The sequence below is a fragment of the Haliotis asinina genome, chromosome 7 (genome assembly GCF_037392515.1).
Source record: "Haliotis asinina isolate JCU_RB_2024 chromosome 7, JCU_Hal_asi_v2, whole genome shotgun sequence".
In the NCBI taxonomy this organism is placed as follows: domain Eukaryota; kingdom Metazoa; phylum Mollusca; class Gastropoda; order Lepetellida; family Haliotidae; genus Haliotis; species Haliotis asinina.
In genome coordinates this window covers 21,175,622-21,193,901 of record NC_090286.1, presented here as the reverse complement: position 1 = coordinate 21,193,901, position 18,280 = coordinate 21,175,622, and the positions used below count along the sequence as shown (strand labels likewise).

The 18,280-nt window shown below is 38.2% G+C and overlaps 1 protein-coding gene across 3 annotated transcripts in view; it reads left to right on the top strand.

Annotated features, from left to right (window-relative positions):
* The window catches only part of LOC137290478 (uncharacterized), a 33,207-nt gene extending 16,774 nt beyond the window's left edge, over positions 1–16,433 (top strand). For all 3 annotated transcript variants that reach the window (XM_067821437.1, XM_067821438.1, XM_067821439.1), the window contains exon 3: positions 5,856–16,433. In XM_067821437.1, the coding sequence (XP_067677538.1) occupies positions 6,050–10,243 (4,194 nt within the window). In that variant the 5' untranslated portion in view covers positions 5,856–6,049 and the 3' untranslated portion in view covers positions 10,244–16,433. The remainder of the gene's footprint in view (positions 1–5,855) is intronic.
* Positions 16,434–18,280: the final 1,847 nt, after the last annotated feature.

Sequence of the window (18,280 nt, the reverse complement as noted above, 5' to 3'; positions counted from 1 at the left end):
ATTTGGTAAACATAGCAAATTATTTATTCAGTTGTATTAATTATTGATATTTGAGATTAAGAAAATATTTGTATAAAACCATGATTGATTTTTTAAATTAGAATTGTTAATGGAAATAAGATACGTCCAGTGATAATGAACAGTTTCCAGTTTACCAGTTATGGTTTCAATTATGAGAAAAAAATATCCAACAAACAGTGTATTTGAAAGACTTAAATTATGGCATTGTTGTGTATGAGCTTTAGATAGTGCAGCAATGTTTGTGGTTTATGGTGGCGATGGCAAGTGTCAGCATTGATGTTTGTGTTATTGACAGCCAGTTAATGGTGCTGGTTATGTCACACCAGGGCTTCATGGCAACAAACTGTCAAGAGGACAAAGTGGACACAATGCATTAGGCCTGCAACCATACACATGGTTGTAGACTTGGTAGGAGCAATGGTAGGATACCTGATATACACACTGTTTGTTGAGACATGTGGTATTGTTGCCATAGTGAAAGAATTGATAACATCAAAACTGTTCTGAGCATAAGAAAATTTGGTGAATGTCTGTTTTTATGCATTGGTCAGTTCTGTTTACTTTCATTCTTTCATTATACAATGTAGCATAAAGTAGTGTTTCAGGATGCACCATTACAGCAAGGGCAAGTAGGTCCTGCTTATGTGTGTCTTATGATGTGGTCAGCTCTTGCATGATGAGCAAGCACCTCAAGAAACCTGGTAACATGACTTGCCCACCTTGAAACATGTAACATTTGTGAACACATACCTCATGAATGAGGCTTTTCTTTAAAAAAAGGTTCAGTATAAAATTTGGACAATTTTGCTTCTTTAGACATTTTGACAGCTGCTCTAGTGAAATGTTTAGTGGCAAGTACTGGTTATGCTGTTTATTCTAGGGAACCTTCTGACATTGTGACATATGTCTTCAAGTTAGATGTGACTAAGGATGCAGTGCCCCAACAACGACAGGGCATATTAAAGTGTCGTATCCTACAACTGTAAGGAAATGACTTCCACTTGGGAAGTTACATGTTTCCGTGCTCATTTCTAGCCTTGTTTCTCAGTGCTGCTCTCAAAGGAAATACTTCCTAGAACATCCTACTCAGGTGGGTTTATGAAACCATTCATGTCAAACTGCGAAATTCATTTGAAATTATGGTGCTACAAGTACATCAGTTGCGTGAAGATATATGTTAGTTGTTTCATATTTAGTGTTTCATATTTATTTCCTGTGGCTCTGAGTTGATTTAGGCCATTATTATTGCTGCCAGTAAAGTATGTTCATGTGAATACCAGTACTAGAGAGGAATATCTAAATGGGAGCACTGCAGTGTGGCAGCACTGAACTTTTCAACCTGTGATTTATAAATGACCTTATCACAAATCATAACGACAGGTAGAAAGAAAACAGTCAAGTTTAGAGCATTTTTCAACAAAAGAATGAATGGTCCATGTCACTATGGGTCTTTATTAGAGGGAGTGATATATTTCAGCCAAACTTGAAAACAAATTCTTTGTGGGAGAGCAACAGTGGAACCTAAACAGATGGTTACTATGAAAAGTCCTAGACAATTGGAGCTTTGACAATTTTGCAAGCTGTAATATGCATTGATTTCTGGATCCTACATGACAATAAGAGAAAGTTGACAGGTCCCAGGGACAAAGCTCCAAGCCTAATTCACCCACTATTATTCCCCACATACTTGAGTTGCCCAGAAAAGCTAGTGTTTGTCAATTTTTCTCAGTCTCAATAACCACATAGCTTAGACTAGTCATCTTGTCCCTTAGTCAAAAGTGATTGGTGTATTTTGTTGAGTTACATGAAAAACATGATGTTTTTATCATTATTAAGCAGGAACAGAACTTTTTTTTTTAGGCTAATTGTGTGTGGCTGACTTGTATTGGACTGATGTTGTTTTTAGTGTTTGTAGATAGTTGATTTTTATACTGTGCAAATAACAACTTGTGAATCTAGCTGAAAATTGTAACGATGAAATACATGAAAAACAACAAATTCATTTAGATATTCCAATAACTGCCAGAAAGTATCTGTTGACATTATTCAAGTCAGGTTGACATAGTTTAACACGGGTTGAACCTGACTGGTGTTTTAAAATAGGTATCATACATTTCATCACATATTTAATGTAGTCTCTGATTTATCGCTCCGGCCATTTTAGCTGTGTTTGTGGAAAAGTGTTTGATGTTGAAATTCATCACCATCAAGATTTGAATATGAAACATGTTGGAGTGAGCCATGCAATGTAAAGTGTTTGCAACTTCTATCAAGTTACAGCAGAGATAACTTTCCTAGAGTCATAGGAACTATGAAAGATTTTATGAGCTTCTCTGATCTGCTACCTCTGAAACGAGGAAGAAAGGAAAATTACAATGTAAAATAGAGATTAACCACTACAGATTGCATAAAAGTCTCCAAAATGTCCACAGTCCGATCTCTCTAGTGTTTATGACTATAGATACATTAAATATCAAAGGAGAAAAAATTTCACAGGTCATAAAGCACATTGAGCTCAGCAAATGAGTTTGCTTTTGTGAGTTTTTTGCTGAAGACATCTTTAAGTTGTGGTTATCTGTGTGCAAGACTTCAACAAAGCTTGAATTTAAGAATTATGGTCACCGTGATTCATGCATTATAGATTCTGCACCATCTTTTAATATGACTCATATCAAACAGAAAAAAGGACATTTTAAGGAGGGTTTAAAAATATAACTTGCGTGAACAGTTTAATTTCTTATGGATTGATTTTGACAGGAAAAAATGTCAAATATCAGGATGATTTCCCAAACTGATTACCTAGAGCTGACAAATATGATTGATTTTAATCATAGAAAATCACCTTATGGTTTTGGATATTTTGCGCTGACAGGGGCGATAAGCGGATGTAATAGCTTGTTGAACTGGGATGTGCACCTCTATGGCTTGATTGCTTGCGTTTCAGATTTCACGAAATATCCACAAAGTTGCAGACATCTAACAGCCAAAAAAATGTGAACATCTATCAGGTTTCTTTGTGCTTTTGTTGGAAGATTTTTAGAGGAAAAATATGCCAGAAAGTGATGTGCAGTTATTTCTTCTTGAATTGTATAAACAATCTAATAATGATCAAATGACATCTTACACAAACATTCCTTTATCTGGACACGGTTTAATCAACCATCTGGTGACTTTATTTTAGAGAAAAGATTCAAATTACTTGTCAGCTTCTGGGATTGAAAGGTCATTAATACAATCCATGATAAAGTAGACACATAAAAAATTATATGCAATTCATCAAACTCTTTGAGTGACACATTCAAATAAAGCCATTGTTTCTTTTCCACTTTGATGTTTAAGAGGCCAGACCTGTTGTCCATAAATCAGGGTACAGCAGAATTACATTCTAGGCTATTATTCCTTCACCCCTTGTAATCTGACCTTCCTGAATTATTGTTCAGTTGCATCTGTTTCTTTCTATTGAAAGAAGTCAATAATGCCAGACAGAAAATAAGTAATTTTGCCTTTAACTTAGAAGAACCATTAGATGCTGAAATTGAGTTTCCTTTCATGCTGAAATATTCAATAATTTAATAAAAGACTGTATCATTCCATTATTGAAAATAATAATGAGCATAATTATTGCCATGGTAACTAGTCAAGCCTAGCACTAATGAGGGGTCGAGAAGGTGTGAAATTTGACCTTCCTTTAATTATCTGCACATTTTCTCTGGATTATATCATTGGGAGACCAGTAGAACCAGTGATTAGTTCTAGTGGTGTCTTCCAACTAATAATACTGGCGGAGTCAAGGCGAAAACTGTTGAACTGTTGATTGTTATATTTATCCTGCTTATGTGTTGTGTGGGTAACTTTGTACATTCAATCCCATTTCAGGCACAAAAACCCAGGAATATAAAATATAGGTAACAACGTGTTAGTGCTTTGATACCACATAATCTGAATCATCCAGTTTATATTATTCAGTTATTGTGAAATTTATGCTATATCAGTATTTGAAGTGAAAAGGAATATTTGTATATCTCGTGTGGCAATTGAACACTTTGTCGATATCACCGAATCATTGATAAATAGAGATGTGAATAGGTCTTGCTTCTGCAAATACTTATTTTTTAGAATAACAATCATTGGAGACAAAGTTGTTTTTTCTGTTGTTCAGGAAACTATTTATTAGATGGATGTGATTTGAACCTAACTTGAAGTATTTTCCAGTATAATCCAAATAGATACAGCCATTGCATGTTCACTTGCTATAGGGCAAGTAATTAAGGAAATTGCAAATATGCAAGTTATCAAGTCAAGAGAATGTAGGTGCTACACACCATTTGGGCAATGATTGATGATGTAATTATCATTAAGATATTTGAGATTTGTAGTGACGACCACTCCCTGTTACTCTGAAGATGACTCGGATATTTATACTTACTAGTATCAAATAACGTGCACAGAGAGATGAATTCAACAAATCTGATTTTATATGCATGATTGTCACGCAATATCAGACCCAAAGAATTATTATCTTTATTCTTCCAGTATTGTTAATTGAATAGGCAATATCTGTCAATAATAAATGAAAGTAAGGGAGCTCCTTTAAATTTGCATTTATAATAAAGTTTTATGTGGATCTGTTGAAGAAAACCCTTTTGTACATAAATCTCCACATTTGCAATCGGTGCAAAGAGTGATAAATATCTGCTAACTTGCAGAATCAATACTTGGTGAAAAAACTAGAAAGAATTTCTTCAATTTTGATCCATTAGACATGAGAAAAATTGGTATTTTGCACAGTTGTTATTTTGATTTAAAAGCAGGCCTGTTGATGGCAAAGACTAGACAAACACGTCAATTAGGCAATTGAGAGATGACAAAACTCTTACAGTCGCAGACTATTTTGACATCTCTCTCTCATCACCAATGCAAAAAGAAAGTATTGATTTTGCTCAACAACTGCGATAATTCCAATATCAAACTCAGGGATAACAAGATTTTGCGTCTTTTTATTTGTAAAGGTGTCGTATTGGCAGAGACAGTATTGTAATCTTTTGTGTTGCAGTCTTGCTGACAGGTTCATTGCTGGTGTGCCTTTCTGTCAGAAAGGCTTTAGTTGTGTTTGGTTCCCTGAATACGAATGTGATCTTCATTTTATCAGGGTTGATAATGAAATTTACTCGCAGATAAAGCAACAAGATTTTGGTGTCGATAATATGTCAACAATGACATGTCGGAGCATGACATGTGCTAGCACTCATAGCCAATGCTTATTGATTCCATTCTGTCATCTTGCACGTCTGCTGCTCCACCAAATGCAAATTATGACATGTGATTTATCACGATAATTATACTTCACTAACACAGAAGCCGCCATGAAATCAGTTGGCCCAAAAGCTTCTTGTTCGCATTGGATTCTGAAATATTATTCAAGAAATGTCAATCCGGTTCTTGATCTGGCAGCAAAACAATTTCAAGATCTCCGCCATCGTAATTTGCATTTAAATGGGTTTCCTCCCTTGGGTTAAGGTTTTTGGGGCTGTAGGATCTATTTACGAAAAATCTCATTTTGTCGAAAGTATCACTCCAAATGAATGTGTAGTCAGACTAGGGATTGATATTATTGTACTCTCAATCACATCATTACTGGCTTGAAAATTAACCATAAATTACATTTACATGCACTATAAAGGATATTAAAACCTAGATAATGAGAAATCATCTCAAATTTGAAGTATGCCAGGACCATCATTGTTACTTTCTGTTTGTTTGTTTTTCAATGATAATATAATAAACTTGTAATATTCTGAACTTTCACACCACTCTATGTTGTTTCTCTTTTCCAGATTGCATGGTGGCAACATATTCCTAATGAGAAGGTCGCAAGATTCAGTTGAGCCATTGCCAGCCTGGATGACAAGAAAATGAAAGGTTCATCGTTCTCAAGGAGGTGATGAACATTCGGGCTAGTCATAGACTTTGATGTTTGAGTGAAGGAACATTTCTTGACTGTCTGGGAGAACCCATCACAACAGTTAAAATGGATATGTCCAAATCCAGTCGCCGGAAGCAGACAAAACCAATACGGGTATATGAGGGTGAGGAGGCAGTAGGCTCAGATCAGACTCCGCCCACTCAAGGAGTGCCAGAGGACTTCACAAATGGAAGTTCACAAGTGAAGGAAAATGGTCCACAACAGACTGAAGATATGCCTGTTGACCTTCATGTGGCAATAATAACATGTACTAAATGCCCTGAAACTTTTCCTTCAAAGGAGCATTTCATGAACCATATGAATGTTGTTCACGCATCTGCTAAAGAGCCCAAGGTAGATATTGAGTCCATGATGTACAACTATCCTACAGCATATCATCGTCTAGGCAGTGAATTCCAGCAGGAGAACAAGATCATTGCCAATGGTCATGCTGAAGGTGATAGTGAAAACATACCTCCTGAAACTCACAATGTTACGGAAGTCAAAGCAGATGCTGAACCAAAGGACTTAAATGGTGATCACATGGATCCTGTCAAAGATGGTAGCAGGATCTTTCATCCTGATGCTTATTGTGAACTGTGTGACAGAGAGTTTTGCAACAAGTATTTCTTAAAGACCCACAAAGCCAATAAACATGGAATATATGAAAATGCTCCATCTCCATTTTCTATGACTCCAGGGCAAACAAATATGATCTTGCCACCACAAGAGCCTGTCCTACCCTCACCCTACAAACATGAGCCTGCCCCAACACCTTCACAACCATTACCTCCAAAGAAAGAAGCTGTGGCTGCAGTTCCTAAATCCTTCAAGCTTGATGCCACAACAGCAAAGGTGGAAGCAACAAGCCTCACCTCCTCCAAGTCAGCAGCAAGTGACAACTCCAAGACAAACAACAGTGGCTCAACTCAGCCAGATATGGAGGACTATTGTGAAATTTGTCAAAAGCATTTTTGCAACAAATACTACCTCAAGAAACATAAGCAAGATGTACATGGTATTGTGCCTGAAAACTCACCCTCTTCATCTGGTAAACGTAGTCGTGCTGCTTTTGATATTCCCATTACGGCTACTGTCACCTCATCCCCAATGATCTTACCTCAGACTATGGCCAACATGGCAGGTCTACCAAATATGCCTAACATGCCTGGTGTGATGGTCCTCAACCCTTTTATGCCGCCCGTCGCTATCATCCCCGCCCAATCCTTGCTTCCCCAGCAACAAGTGCATCCCCAATCCCATGCTGTCTCCCAGCCACTGCCTGTGACTCTTCCTGCCCCTTCTCAATCGGACCAAGTGCCAGTATCACTACAGTCTTCAATGTCATATTCTCCAATGTCCTCAGCAGTGTCCCTGACAGCTACCTTGGGAAAACCTACTCCCTCCATACCTAATGATGCGCTTAGGAGTATCGGGGTCCTGAATGCTGAGGCCTATTGTGAACAGTGTCGAAAAGAGTTCTGCAACAAGTACTTTTTGAAAATCCACATGGCTAACAAACATGGAGTTTTCAGTGATGACATGATTCCTCCACCATATGGAAAGTCGATCGATGCCTTGGAGAACTCAATGCTTTCTCCAGTGAAGATACCAAAAGATGTGAAGCAAGAACCAGGATCTCAGATAAGCCCATCAGGTACAGGAAGTGGGGACTCCTATATTACGTTCTGTAACCTGTGCAACAAGGAATTTTCCAGTAAATATTCATACAAAATTCATCGGATGAATGTTCATGGAATGTTGAGTGATATACAAGAACCTTCACTTGCTGATGGACCAGAGATTCCCGTGTCAAAAATTGATAGTGTAGCCATGAGTAGTTCTGAAGGTCTGCTAAAGGTTGCAGCTGAAGCCCAAGCCCAAGCCCAAGCCCAAGCCCAAGCCCAGGCACAGGCACAAGCTCAGGCCCAAGCACAAGCACAAGCACAAGCACAAGCACAACAAGCTTCTGGTGCAGCCAAAGATAATAATGCTACTACAATATTTGGCAACATGATTGCTGCAAAGTTGGCCGACAGGGTTGTGTGTGATATCTGCAACAAGGAGTTGTGCAATAAGTACTTCCTCAAGGCCCACAAGCTTAGAATCCATGGTGTTGACTTATCTCCTCAGGAAAAAGCTGCAGAAGCAGAGAGGGAAAGTCCTTATGATAGCCCTTATTCCAAGTCAGGTTTAAATAGTACACCAAAATCAGAAGCTAAAGACCTGTCTGCAATTACAGCTGAGATGATCACAGCCGATATCCTGCAAAGGTCTCAGATTCGTAGCAGTGCCAGTAAGAAACTTGACCTTAGCAACATAGCTCCAAACTTGCCATCAGAAAAACCATCAAATGAAGAACTCGTGAAACTTGGCATTGATCCTGAGGCTTACTGTGAAATTTGTAAAAAGGAGTTCTGTAGCAAGTACTTCCTTAGAACACATAGACTGAACATTCATGGCATTCGTACTGAAAAATCTGACTCTGATGCAAGGGAAAAAGAGAGATCTAAACAATCAAAGAGTTCTCTTTTCAACCAAATGAATGGTTTTGGCTTAGGAGGTCTTGGTGTCCTGGGTGGCCTTGGAGGCCTAGGAGGATTCATGGGAGGAATGCATGGTGGCCCAAATGGTATCTTCAGCTTTGCAGGCAATGGGGGTCTACTTGGTATGAATCCACAAGCACCCATTGGCACTGGATCTCTTGGAGGACCAGGAAGCTTGTCCCCAATGATGCCAGAACTAGGTCGTAATGATCATCAAAATAGCATGAGAAGTCATAATGGAGGGGTAAGTGGTGGGACTGGTGGTAGTAGTGCTGGGAGTGCAAGCAGTTCAAGTAGTGGTAGTGGCGGCAAGAGTAAAGATGGATATCAGAAACACACCTGGCGCTGGAAGGAACCTGTCAATTCGTCAAGAGTGTCATGTGAAATCTGTAACAAAGAACTCTGCAATAAGTATTTTCTGCGAACACACAAACTTAACAAACATGGGATAATACCAAGTGACAAGTCTCCTAGCATGGGCAGCTCACCAGCACCTTCAGACTGTGAGACAGCCAGCAATGCCTCCAGCCAGCCTGATCAGACCGTCTCAGACAGGGGGAACCAGACTCCAGTTTCTCAAAATAGTAAGGTTGACAGCGTTTCTCCCCATCCATCACCAACATTAGACAAGAGCTTTGAGAAGTCAGCTAGTCAGCTGAAGGCCGATCTCCTCAGATTGAAGAATGAGGAAGAGTTGAATAATCGCTACATAAACAACCAGTACAGTGAAGTGTGCAATCTCTGTGATCGACGTTTTAAGAGTTCCAGATGGCTGAAGGCACATATCCTCAAAGATCATGCTGGTTGGCCAGTAATGGATATGTTTGACCAGAAGACTTCTGGACGAAGTGGACTGCTGGAGACACCAGATCCTAAGGCTTGTACAGTATGTGGTTTGGTCTTTCCAAGTGAACTTTCGATGCAGTTGCACCTTATTCAAGAGCACAATGCCCAGGTCACTCTGAAGACTGAGGAATCACAACAAAACGGCAATGGGGAATCTGGAACCCCTCCCTCAGATTTTGGATTTGGCCTTGGTTTCAGGAAACGGGTATTCAGGGCAGATAAGCAGAAGCTCTATGCTTGTGTCCTGTGTGACTATAAGACAAAGTGGTTGTCAAATCTCACATCACATGAGATGAAGATACACAACCTCAGTAAGAACAGCAAGTTGTGTCCTAAGTCATTCCCAAGTGAACTTCTGCTTTCTCGGCATGTTGAGCCCCAGCTTGATGAGCCTCTTGATATTTCTCGCTCAGGGAGTAATAAGAAAATACAAGAGAAGAGATATAAGTGCAGCATCTGTGGCGACAAGTTCGATTCACGCGTAGTATGTAATAGGCATTTGAGAGAAGTTCACATACGCAGAAAGAAAAACTTTGCATCAAGAAACACGATTCACAGATCCAGATATTCTTGCAGTCAGTGTTCGTATTCCACTCGTTATCCTCAACAGCTCCAGCGCCATCGATCACGCTTTCATGCAAGTCGCAGCACAGGAGGCCCTCTGCAGGAATGGAAGGGGAACCTGGACGAGGTCCATGCAGAACCCATCACCAAGAGCTACACTGCCTCTGCCCAAGTCCAATGTTTTGAACTGGCTGTGAACACTCCAGATAGCACCTTCCTCCCTTCACTTGCGCACATGCCAGTTCGACAGCGTGTGTCAGAGCCCATGGCTGTAACGTTTATTCTTACGCCTGTCAACCCCTGACTGTTACCATGCATGTAGCCTTGAACTATTGAGTGAAACTATATTGTTGAGTAATCCTCAGGTACATTGTGTGATGTCTAGCTCCACACATGCTGTGCGTGCAATTAATTTGTTTGTTTTTTTTTTTGGTTTTTTTTGGGTTATATTTTTATCATTTCTCATGGCCATTGACTTCCAAACCAACCAAGATACCAACATGCATGTGTGTGTGTTTGTGTGTGTGTGTGTATATATATCTATATCCATAAAGTATATATATGAGTATATTTTCAGTTCCCTTAAAAACAGGCAAATTTTGGCAAAAGCTTAAGACAGCGTTCTCTCTCTTCCAACCTTAATACATTTCTCTGATGTGTAGTATATATATATATATGTATATATACAAACCCTCAGAGAAGCTGCATGTAGTGTATATTGTTAACACCTCTGTATAACTAGTCATAAGCTGGCATTTACAAGTGTAAATACCATATTTATTCTATAGGACTTTCACTGTGTAAAAGAGTGACACCAAGCTACCATTGCTTTACGCCAGGATGCCTCCACAATGGCCAACCTTTGCCCCACCGGTAGTGTTCAACATTGCGGGCAACCATATAGTACTATCTGTGATTGAAATGTGTTTTTGATAAAGAAACTTAATCTTGAAGCATTTAAATGTTGTTTTGTGGAAATGTAGACATACTTTGCGCGTGAAGGTGTTGCACAAGGGTGACAGTGGCATCTAGCTGCGGTCTGCTGCTGCAACACCTCAGGAACTATTTTGTACATATTGTTGAAGTTGATATTTATAATAATCCATGGCAGTGAATGTATCCCTTGTGCAACAATGTTTCCCCCGCTTTCTGTAGTGTTGTGAATATATAATTATATATATATTTATGTGTTAAACGTCTCTTATTTATATTGACCACCAAATGAATGAAACTTGATGAATATGATACAGTGATGCTTATGCTTTTGTGAGGATCAGGATATGATGTATCTTGCAATTGATCCCAATGAACAATAAATGCACACACATCAAATGTTCATATGAAACAGAATGTTTACTCTGTAATTGGCAAAGTGGAAATTCAGAACTTTTGTTCATGTTTGAACTGACTTTCCAGATAAGTTGAGTAGATAGAACTAGGCAACTTCTGTCAGCGTTGCATGATACAACATTCCAAAGGCTAACATTTGTCACTGATGATGAGATGTATTTTGATGTGTGTGTATTGCCGGGGAAGAGAGAGAATACTGACTTTACTGAGTTGTTCTAGCTTCTTGCAGAGCAGATGTGTTCTCTAGTATGTCAGTATTACTTGCCAAAGCCATTTCAACTTTTATCCATAGTCCAGCACACCAACCCAAGCATTTATATTGGAACATGGATAGAATGACAACTGCTTTGCACAATTTTGTACACCATAGCATTGCTTTGCTAGTGCACAAAACAGAATTTACTAGTAACAGTGGAAACTTGTGGTATGTCAGAACCATTCGCCTGTGTATAGAAACAAACTTAGAGACTGAAAATTGCCAATATTGTCAGTTTTGAATATATATGAAGTTATTATGTTACGAAGTCTTGGACAAACGTGTTTCCATGGTTCATAGGGATACTGATTCAGTAGTGATAGTATAATATGTTACAGAAAAAATGTGTGTGCCAGTTAATCCATTGTACATGGATGTATTTGAAAGTCCTACCATATAAGCATTTTATGTTGTGGTGATGCACAGCTAACGTTGGGCAAGACATGAGCAATAACTCAGATTCTTTTACACAAGTGTTGTAAAGTATAGATAGTTCCAGAGAAGTCAGATGTTTTTGAAATATTGTCAATTTTTTTATTTAGTTAAGCTAACCCTTCTATCATCTACCTCGAGCAAGCCTTACTGTTTATAAGAATACTTGTATACAGTTGTATGAACAAATCTATTCGCCATGTTGTTTAGGACCTGTAGAGTTTTAATAGTGTTTTTAATATGCCTTTGTAATGTTAACAAGCAATCTATTTTGACCAAGTTAACTTTAGAATTCTTAATGGGAAAAAACAATGTTCATGAATGCATGAACATTGAATTATTTTTTACCCCTTCTAATCCCCATATTTCCTTGTTGTCATGGGAACACTACCAAGATTTAAGATTAATTTAAAAATGTTCAATATCAGAAGATTGCATTGCTCTTCTTTTTACTGAGCTGTAAATGTTATTTTCATTTGATGTTCATCCCTTGAATGAAACTTGTTGAAGGCCACTATGTTGGCCTGGGTTTGTTGTGTATTTTATTTCACAGCTTCTCCAGATGTGTTTTTGGGTTTTCTGTGTGATTCTCTATATATGGCATATTGTGATCTAAATTATGCGTGAGTTTGACGTGTGAGTGTGACAATTGGAATGTTGGATTCTTTTATTTTTTCATTTATTAAATTTTATGACATTCTATTTCGCGTGGGATCACAGTAGTCCAGTCAGTACGGATTTTCCCGCCTTCAGACAAACCTATTTATTATTCCATTTAATTTTCCATACAAGTATTCCTCTACCCACAACTCCCCTGTCTGCTCTCATTTCAACTGTCATTTGGCGTGCCCATTAACTATTTTTGATAAGCACGTTTGTCTGCCTCCCATATCGCCAAAGTAATCACAGGAATTGTCTGCACTCGGAAAGTTCCCTAAATTGTTGATTATACTGCATACCCCACATGTTGATATCTGTGTTGGACAGTTAGCTTAATGCATTGTGTTGTGTGAATTCAAATGGGGAGATTTTTTTATATCCTTGTGATTTTTGTTCACACCCCAAAGTTGATCCTAACCCTGTAGCACAAAACTTCTTTGGTACAAATGCTCTCTGTGAAGTCTAGTCTTATGCATTGTTGCAGCTATTTATTTATGACTACAGTCAAATGATAAGTGTCTTATGTTTTGGGATTGGTTTCGTTTGTTGTCAAAAATAGAAAATACTGAAGTATGTGTGTGCTTAAAACTGCATTATTTGAATAAAAATCATGATGGAAAGCTGTTCCTAACATATTGTTCATTTGGTCTATCCATAAAAAGACAAGAAAAGAGCACTTTGATATATTTTCATGCCTTTGTTGCGAAAGATGCTTGACTTTGTAAACTTTATTGTTCTCTGCTTGTATGTTTATGTTTGATGGAAAAGTCAAGAGAGTGATATGGACTTTAAATCTTCAATAATGTCTCTTCAAATCCTGCAAAAGAACAGTGTATCCCTTTGACGGGCAAAGCTTATTTCCTATGAGACGTCAAATCAAATTGATTTTTTTCGTATTTGAACCTGGAGGATCAAATATCCATTACGAAAGAAGTCATTCTGAGAGAATGCCCCAAAGAGATGATATATTTGTCAGCTGGGGGTATTTTGGAAAATCAAAACAGATTAAGAAGAAAAATCATTCTTTCTTGGTGGATCAAGTTGTCTCTCATTAAGAGTTCCAGGAAAATTTGACATAATTTTGATATGCATTCCAACATTTGTCCCTCATCAAAAGATTTCTCACTTGCGTCATTGTATGCAGAAAATTGCTTTATTCTGTAGAAAGGGGAAAGAATGTGTTGTTAATGTAATTGAATAGTAATGAAGACTTAAGCTACCAGATGGACATTTTTATGGGAGTTTCAAAATAATCTTCAAATTGAGTGCTGTTTGTGTTTCTGAGATATTTTCTCCAGGGCAGAGAGATACAAACTACTGATTTATCTAAAGAAGTAAAGTGTGCAATATGTATTTCTTTAGCAAATGTCACAGGATTCAAATCACTTAATACCATATGTAATTCTGAAAATTAAGAGAAACCAAAAGTGTATGTTCACAAGAATAGTTGTAATTTAAGTGGCTGGTATTTCAAGTTGTCTTAAGAGTGAATGTGAACACATGAAATAATTAGAAGTCAGTGTAGACATTATCAAAATAGTATGTATGAGATGAATATGAAAATGAAACTAAACTGCCATCTGTTTTATGTCTTAATCAAGTGGTAACTCTATAGACTCTATTCAAATATGACTATTGATTATTTGTACCAGAGAAGTTTGTAAAGGAGAATATCCTGATGTGCAGCCATTCTGCATTGTAGGTGTCTTGTGCTGTCTTCATGTCCTGTACAAAAATATGGGATTTGAAATTGACTGTTTTATTCATTGAGATATACTTTCAGAAAAAGAGATGATCTTGTTTTTGAAAGTTTTATTGAAAATCTTGTCTAGTCTTTCCTGGCATGTGTTTGCCAGTCGACCAAAGCATCCCAATTAACAGTGAAATACCTCATACTGTCGTATATCGTGTCAACTTACACGTACCATTATATGTTTGCTGTAAGTGTACATTTAAAGACTGCCTTTGTTAAAGTTGTTTGTCAACCTGTACATACCCAAGGTATTAGCTTTTACTTTCAGATGACTTATTAGTGCATAATATGAAATAGATAAATGGAATATGCTAGCAACATAGCATTGTTCACCTTCATGCAGCCCTCAAATTTCAGCTTGGTAGGCCAAGGCCCAAGCTCAGCACCTTACCATGTTTTATTCAATGCACGGCCAGTTATTTGGTTTGTTTGTTTGTTTGTTTGTTTGTTTTGTTACAATATGTACCTACCCCCCCCCCTCTCTTGGTTCTCTCATCTCAGGTCCTCAGTACTTTCAAACTCCTTAGTTTGAGTTGAGCTGTTGTTTATAATACTCCCAAATTCTTTATTGACTTACTTTAGATATGTTTTTGCCATCTTTCTTCTCAGCAAAATAATAAAACCAAGCTTCTTATTCCATTTCCTTCGCTTTTGTTTGTGGCTGTTACTTGTGTGTTGCCTTGATGTCCATGTTCCTCCTTAGTTTAGCCAGTCCCAAGTGACTTTCCGATTCTGTGATGTTTGTCTGCCGACCTAATCAACCCAAGAATACCTCATTTTTGTTAAATAATCACATAATTACACCTGCACAGTTTGAGGGCTGCATGGCACATGTTATTACTGTGTATCTTTGTCTACATTTAGTCTACTGTGGAACACACAGTGCGAAAATCAGGGATTTCTTTATTTATTATTTCAATGCACTTGTTCCCAATATTGTCAGAACTATTCTATTTTTGGTCATTGTTCAAGCGGGTCTGTCACAATCTGTCCAACTGGGTTAATGTGTGTGTATGTGGCTGCTTCAGACATGATATGTGGCTGTAGTCCACAAGCAGTGTGAGAGCTTTAGGGTATTGGTGTCACACACAGTAGATATGGAGCTCACCTTAAAGATTGTTTCTGAAAATAGTTATATGTATTGAATGACATTTCTAAGTGCATGTACTCCAATACTGTCTTCTAAACTTAAGGATGTTAAAAGAATATTTTTTGTAAATTTCAAATTTAATTTGAATTATTATGGTTACCAGTTTTCAAATCTGATTGTTATGCATCTTGCACATAATACCAGTTGTCATAATAACATTTGGAATGGTTGACAAATTGCTCCAGGTGTTAACAGCTTTGACTCTGCAATAATACTGAAGGCAATAACCAGCTGTATCACAGGGGCAGAAGGTGACCCTAATCCCCTGAAGCATAACCCTAGCAATACATCCTTAGATCAAACCTTGATGAAGCAAGTATGGAAAATATCTTCTGAAGCAATAACGTTGTGATAACCTTCAGGTAGCATAAGGCAAGATATAAAAGGACGTTTTAATTTGTACATAAGCCAAGGTCACAATATTAAATGTTTCAGTGAAACATACTTTAAAAATGTGTTGTAGATAGATTGTATGTAAAGTAATAGTACTGAGAGTCTGAAGTAACCACACACACCCATACTACCCTGCTTTTTACGTGTCCCTGCCCTAGGACCTGCATTATGGAGACGGTCTAAGGGCAGGGTCAAGCCTATATATAAATATTATATATACATATATATAAGCTGCATAATCGAGTGTAGCTTAACATGTTTCTAAAGTACTATTTAAAACCTCTCCATGGACCAACAGTACTGGCCCATGATGCAGCTTACACGATCAGTTCCACTCCCGCCAGCCCTCCCTCCCGTGGTCTAGTGCACACCTTGTTTGTACGTATGTATGCATATTTTGGTACAACATACCGTATTTTTGTATAGTGGAGTGAAGTTTGGCACCTGTCTATGTAGATTATGGTGGTTTTTTTGTATGCAATAAAAGTCTTGACAAAGTACTGTTCTCTTGTCAGCTTGTCAATGGCGTGTTGTTTCACAAGGAAGTCGTTTGTGTGGGTGGGTGCAGGTGTTGATGAGGTCGTAGCCTTCAACATGCGTGAGCGACAGTAGCACGGGATGGTTTGTGTCCATTTGTTAACACGATTCGGTAAGACCTATGGGAGGGAATATCATTTTGTTGAAGGTCATAGTAATACACAAATGTAACACATGTAGAGTGTGTTTTCTTCAGTCGCGATTTAGTTCGAGTGATCACATAGGTACAGTTAAAGAGGTACAACTTTGGTCATTGTTACCCTGATGTGGCAGGAACACTGCCTGGTACAAATTCTCATTTATTTACCCATCGGTGTTTATGATGGGCTCTCCTTAACGAACGACGATGTTTATAACATCGACCACTGGTTCTCCTGTCTCGCTACCAGGGTGCCAAGGGATCCTAGCGCTAAGGTGACAGAAACTTCCACACCGTAACATAGACTTACGTTAGTCTTTGCCAAGAACCCGTGACGGCTGTTGGAGAAGAGCCACACTGGCATTAATCTTCCCTCAAATCAGACCAATTTCCAGTTCCGGTGTATTTCGCTCGTGGTCAACCTCTTCAGATGTGGCATCCTGGGCCAAGATTTTCGCAGCTCTTTAGCGTTACGATAGTCGTAAGTCCCAACATTATCACTATCTTACAAATCTTAGCAGTACGAGAGCTTCGTAAATCTAGGCCCTGACCTTGCAGAGGTTTTACGTGTGTTCGATTCTCCACATGTGGCACGCTGCGTTTAAGCCCACATTCATTCCCGTTTCTTTCGGATCTACCCATTGCTGAAGCGGTTCAGTTGCTGTCATAGTGATTGTGAAACATACGACTCATAATGTGAATACATTACATAGGTATTAAGGATAGAAGACTACTAACGTTACGATTACCATTGCGTCTTTATGTACTACGTCTTCACACGTCCAACCAGAATACTACCTACTAGTAATACCAGTCACTTGTTTGGTCCACACTCAAGGACCTGCTGGACGCCCTGAATACATGTTGTCACACAACTATTGTGACACTACCAGAAACTCCTTCCACCACAAAAACTAACAGACATTCTCTCTATTCTCTCCATAGGTTTACTACAGACACGCCCCTGTGTGACGGACAGATAACACCTCAAGCCACGTACAAGAATACCTTAACAGAAAACAATGTGCTGACGTCACGTGGTTTAAGGTTGACCGACATGAAATGACAGCACAACAATCAACACATCTTAAAACTGAAGCTACATGATCTCGGACACTGTCAGTTAAACACATTAATGTTCTTGCTACCCCCATTCCCTTCCAACCAGTATGTAGTGAATACCATATTTAACGTTCTGTTGGAGCATAGGAAATGAACATTTAATGTACGGAATGAAATAACTCTAATTAGAAATCATTTATTGTTTAAGCCAGAGAAACTGCTTGGATGGAAATTGAGTTCAAATATCATATTCAGTTTGAAAAACTACAGCTGTTGCAGACAATTTTAATAGGGTTCAATCGTAAATATTCTCTCATTCGGAAAAGTAATTTACATGAAAAAAGTGTACTAAAAGAGCTGAACTTGACTCTGGGAGTCATTATGTTTCTCTCAGAATTAAATTTTGAAAACGTTTATTGCTTTTGGTCTATAGTCATGTTGCGATTGAAATAGTAGCACTGATAATACATCGTGCTTGATTAAACTTAAAATATGGAGAAATCTCTTTACCTCATTTATTTTTAAATATTTTAACATTAAAGTAATGGCGAGGAAACGATGATATCCAGAATGAGAATTATGTTTCTTAATGTCCCATTCAAACTTTTT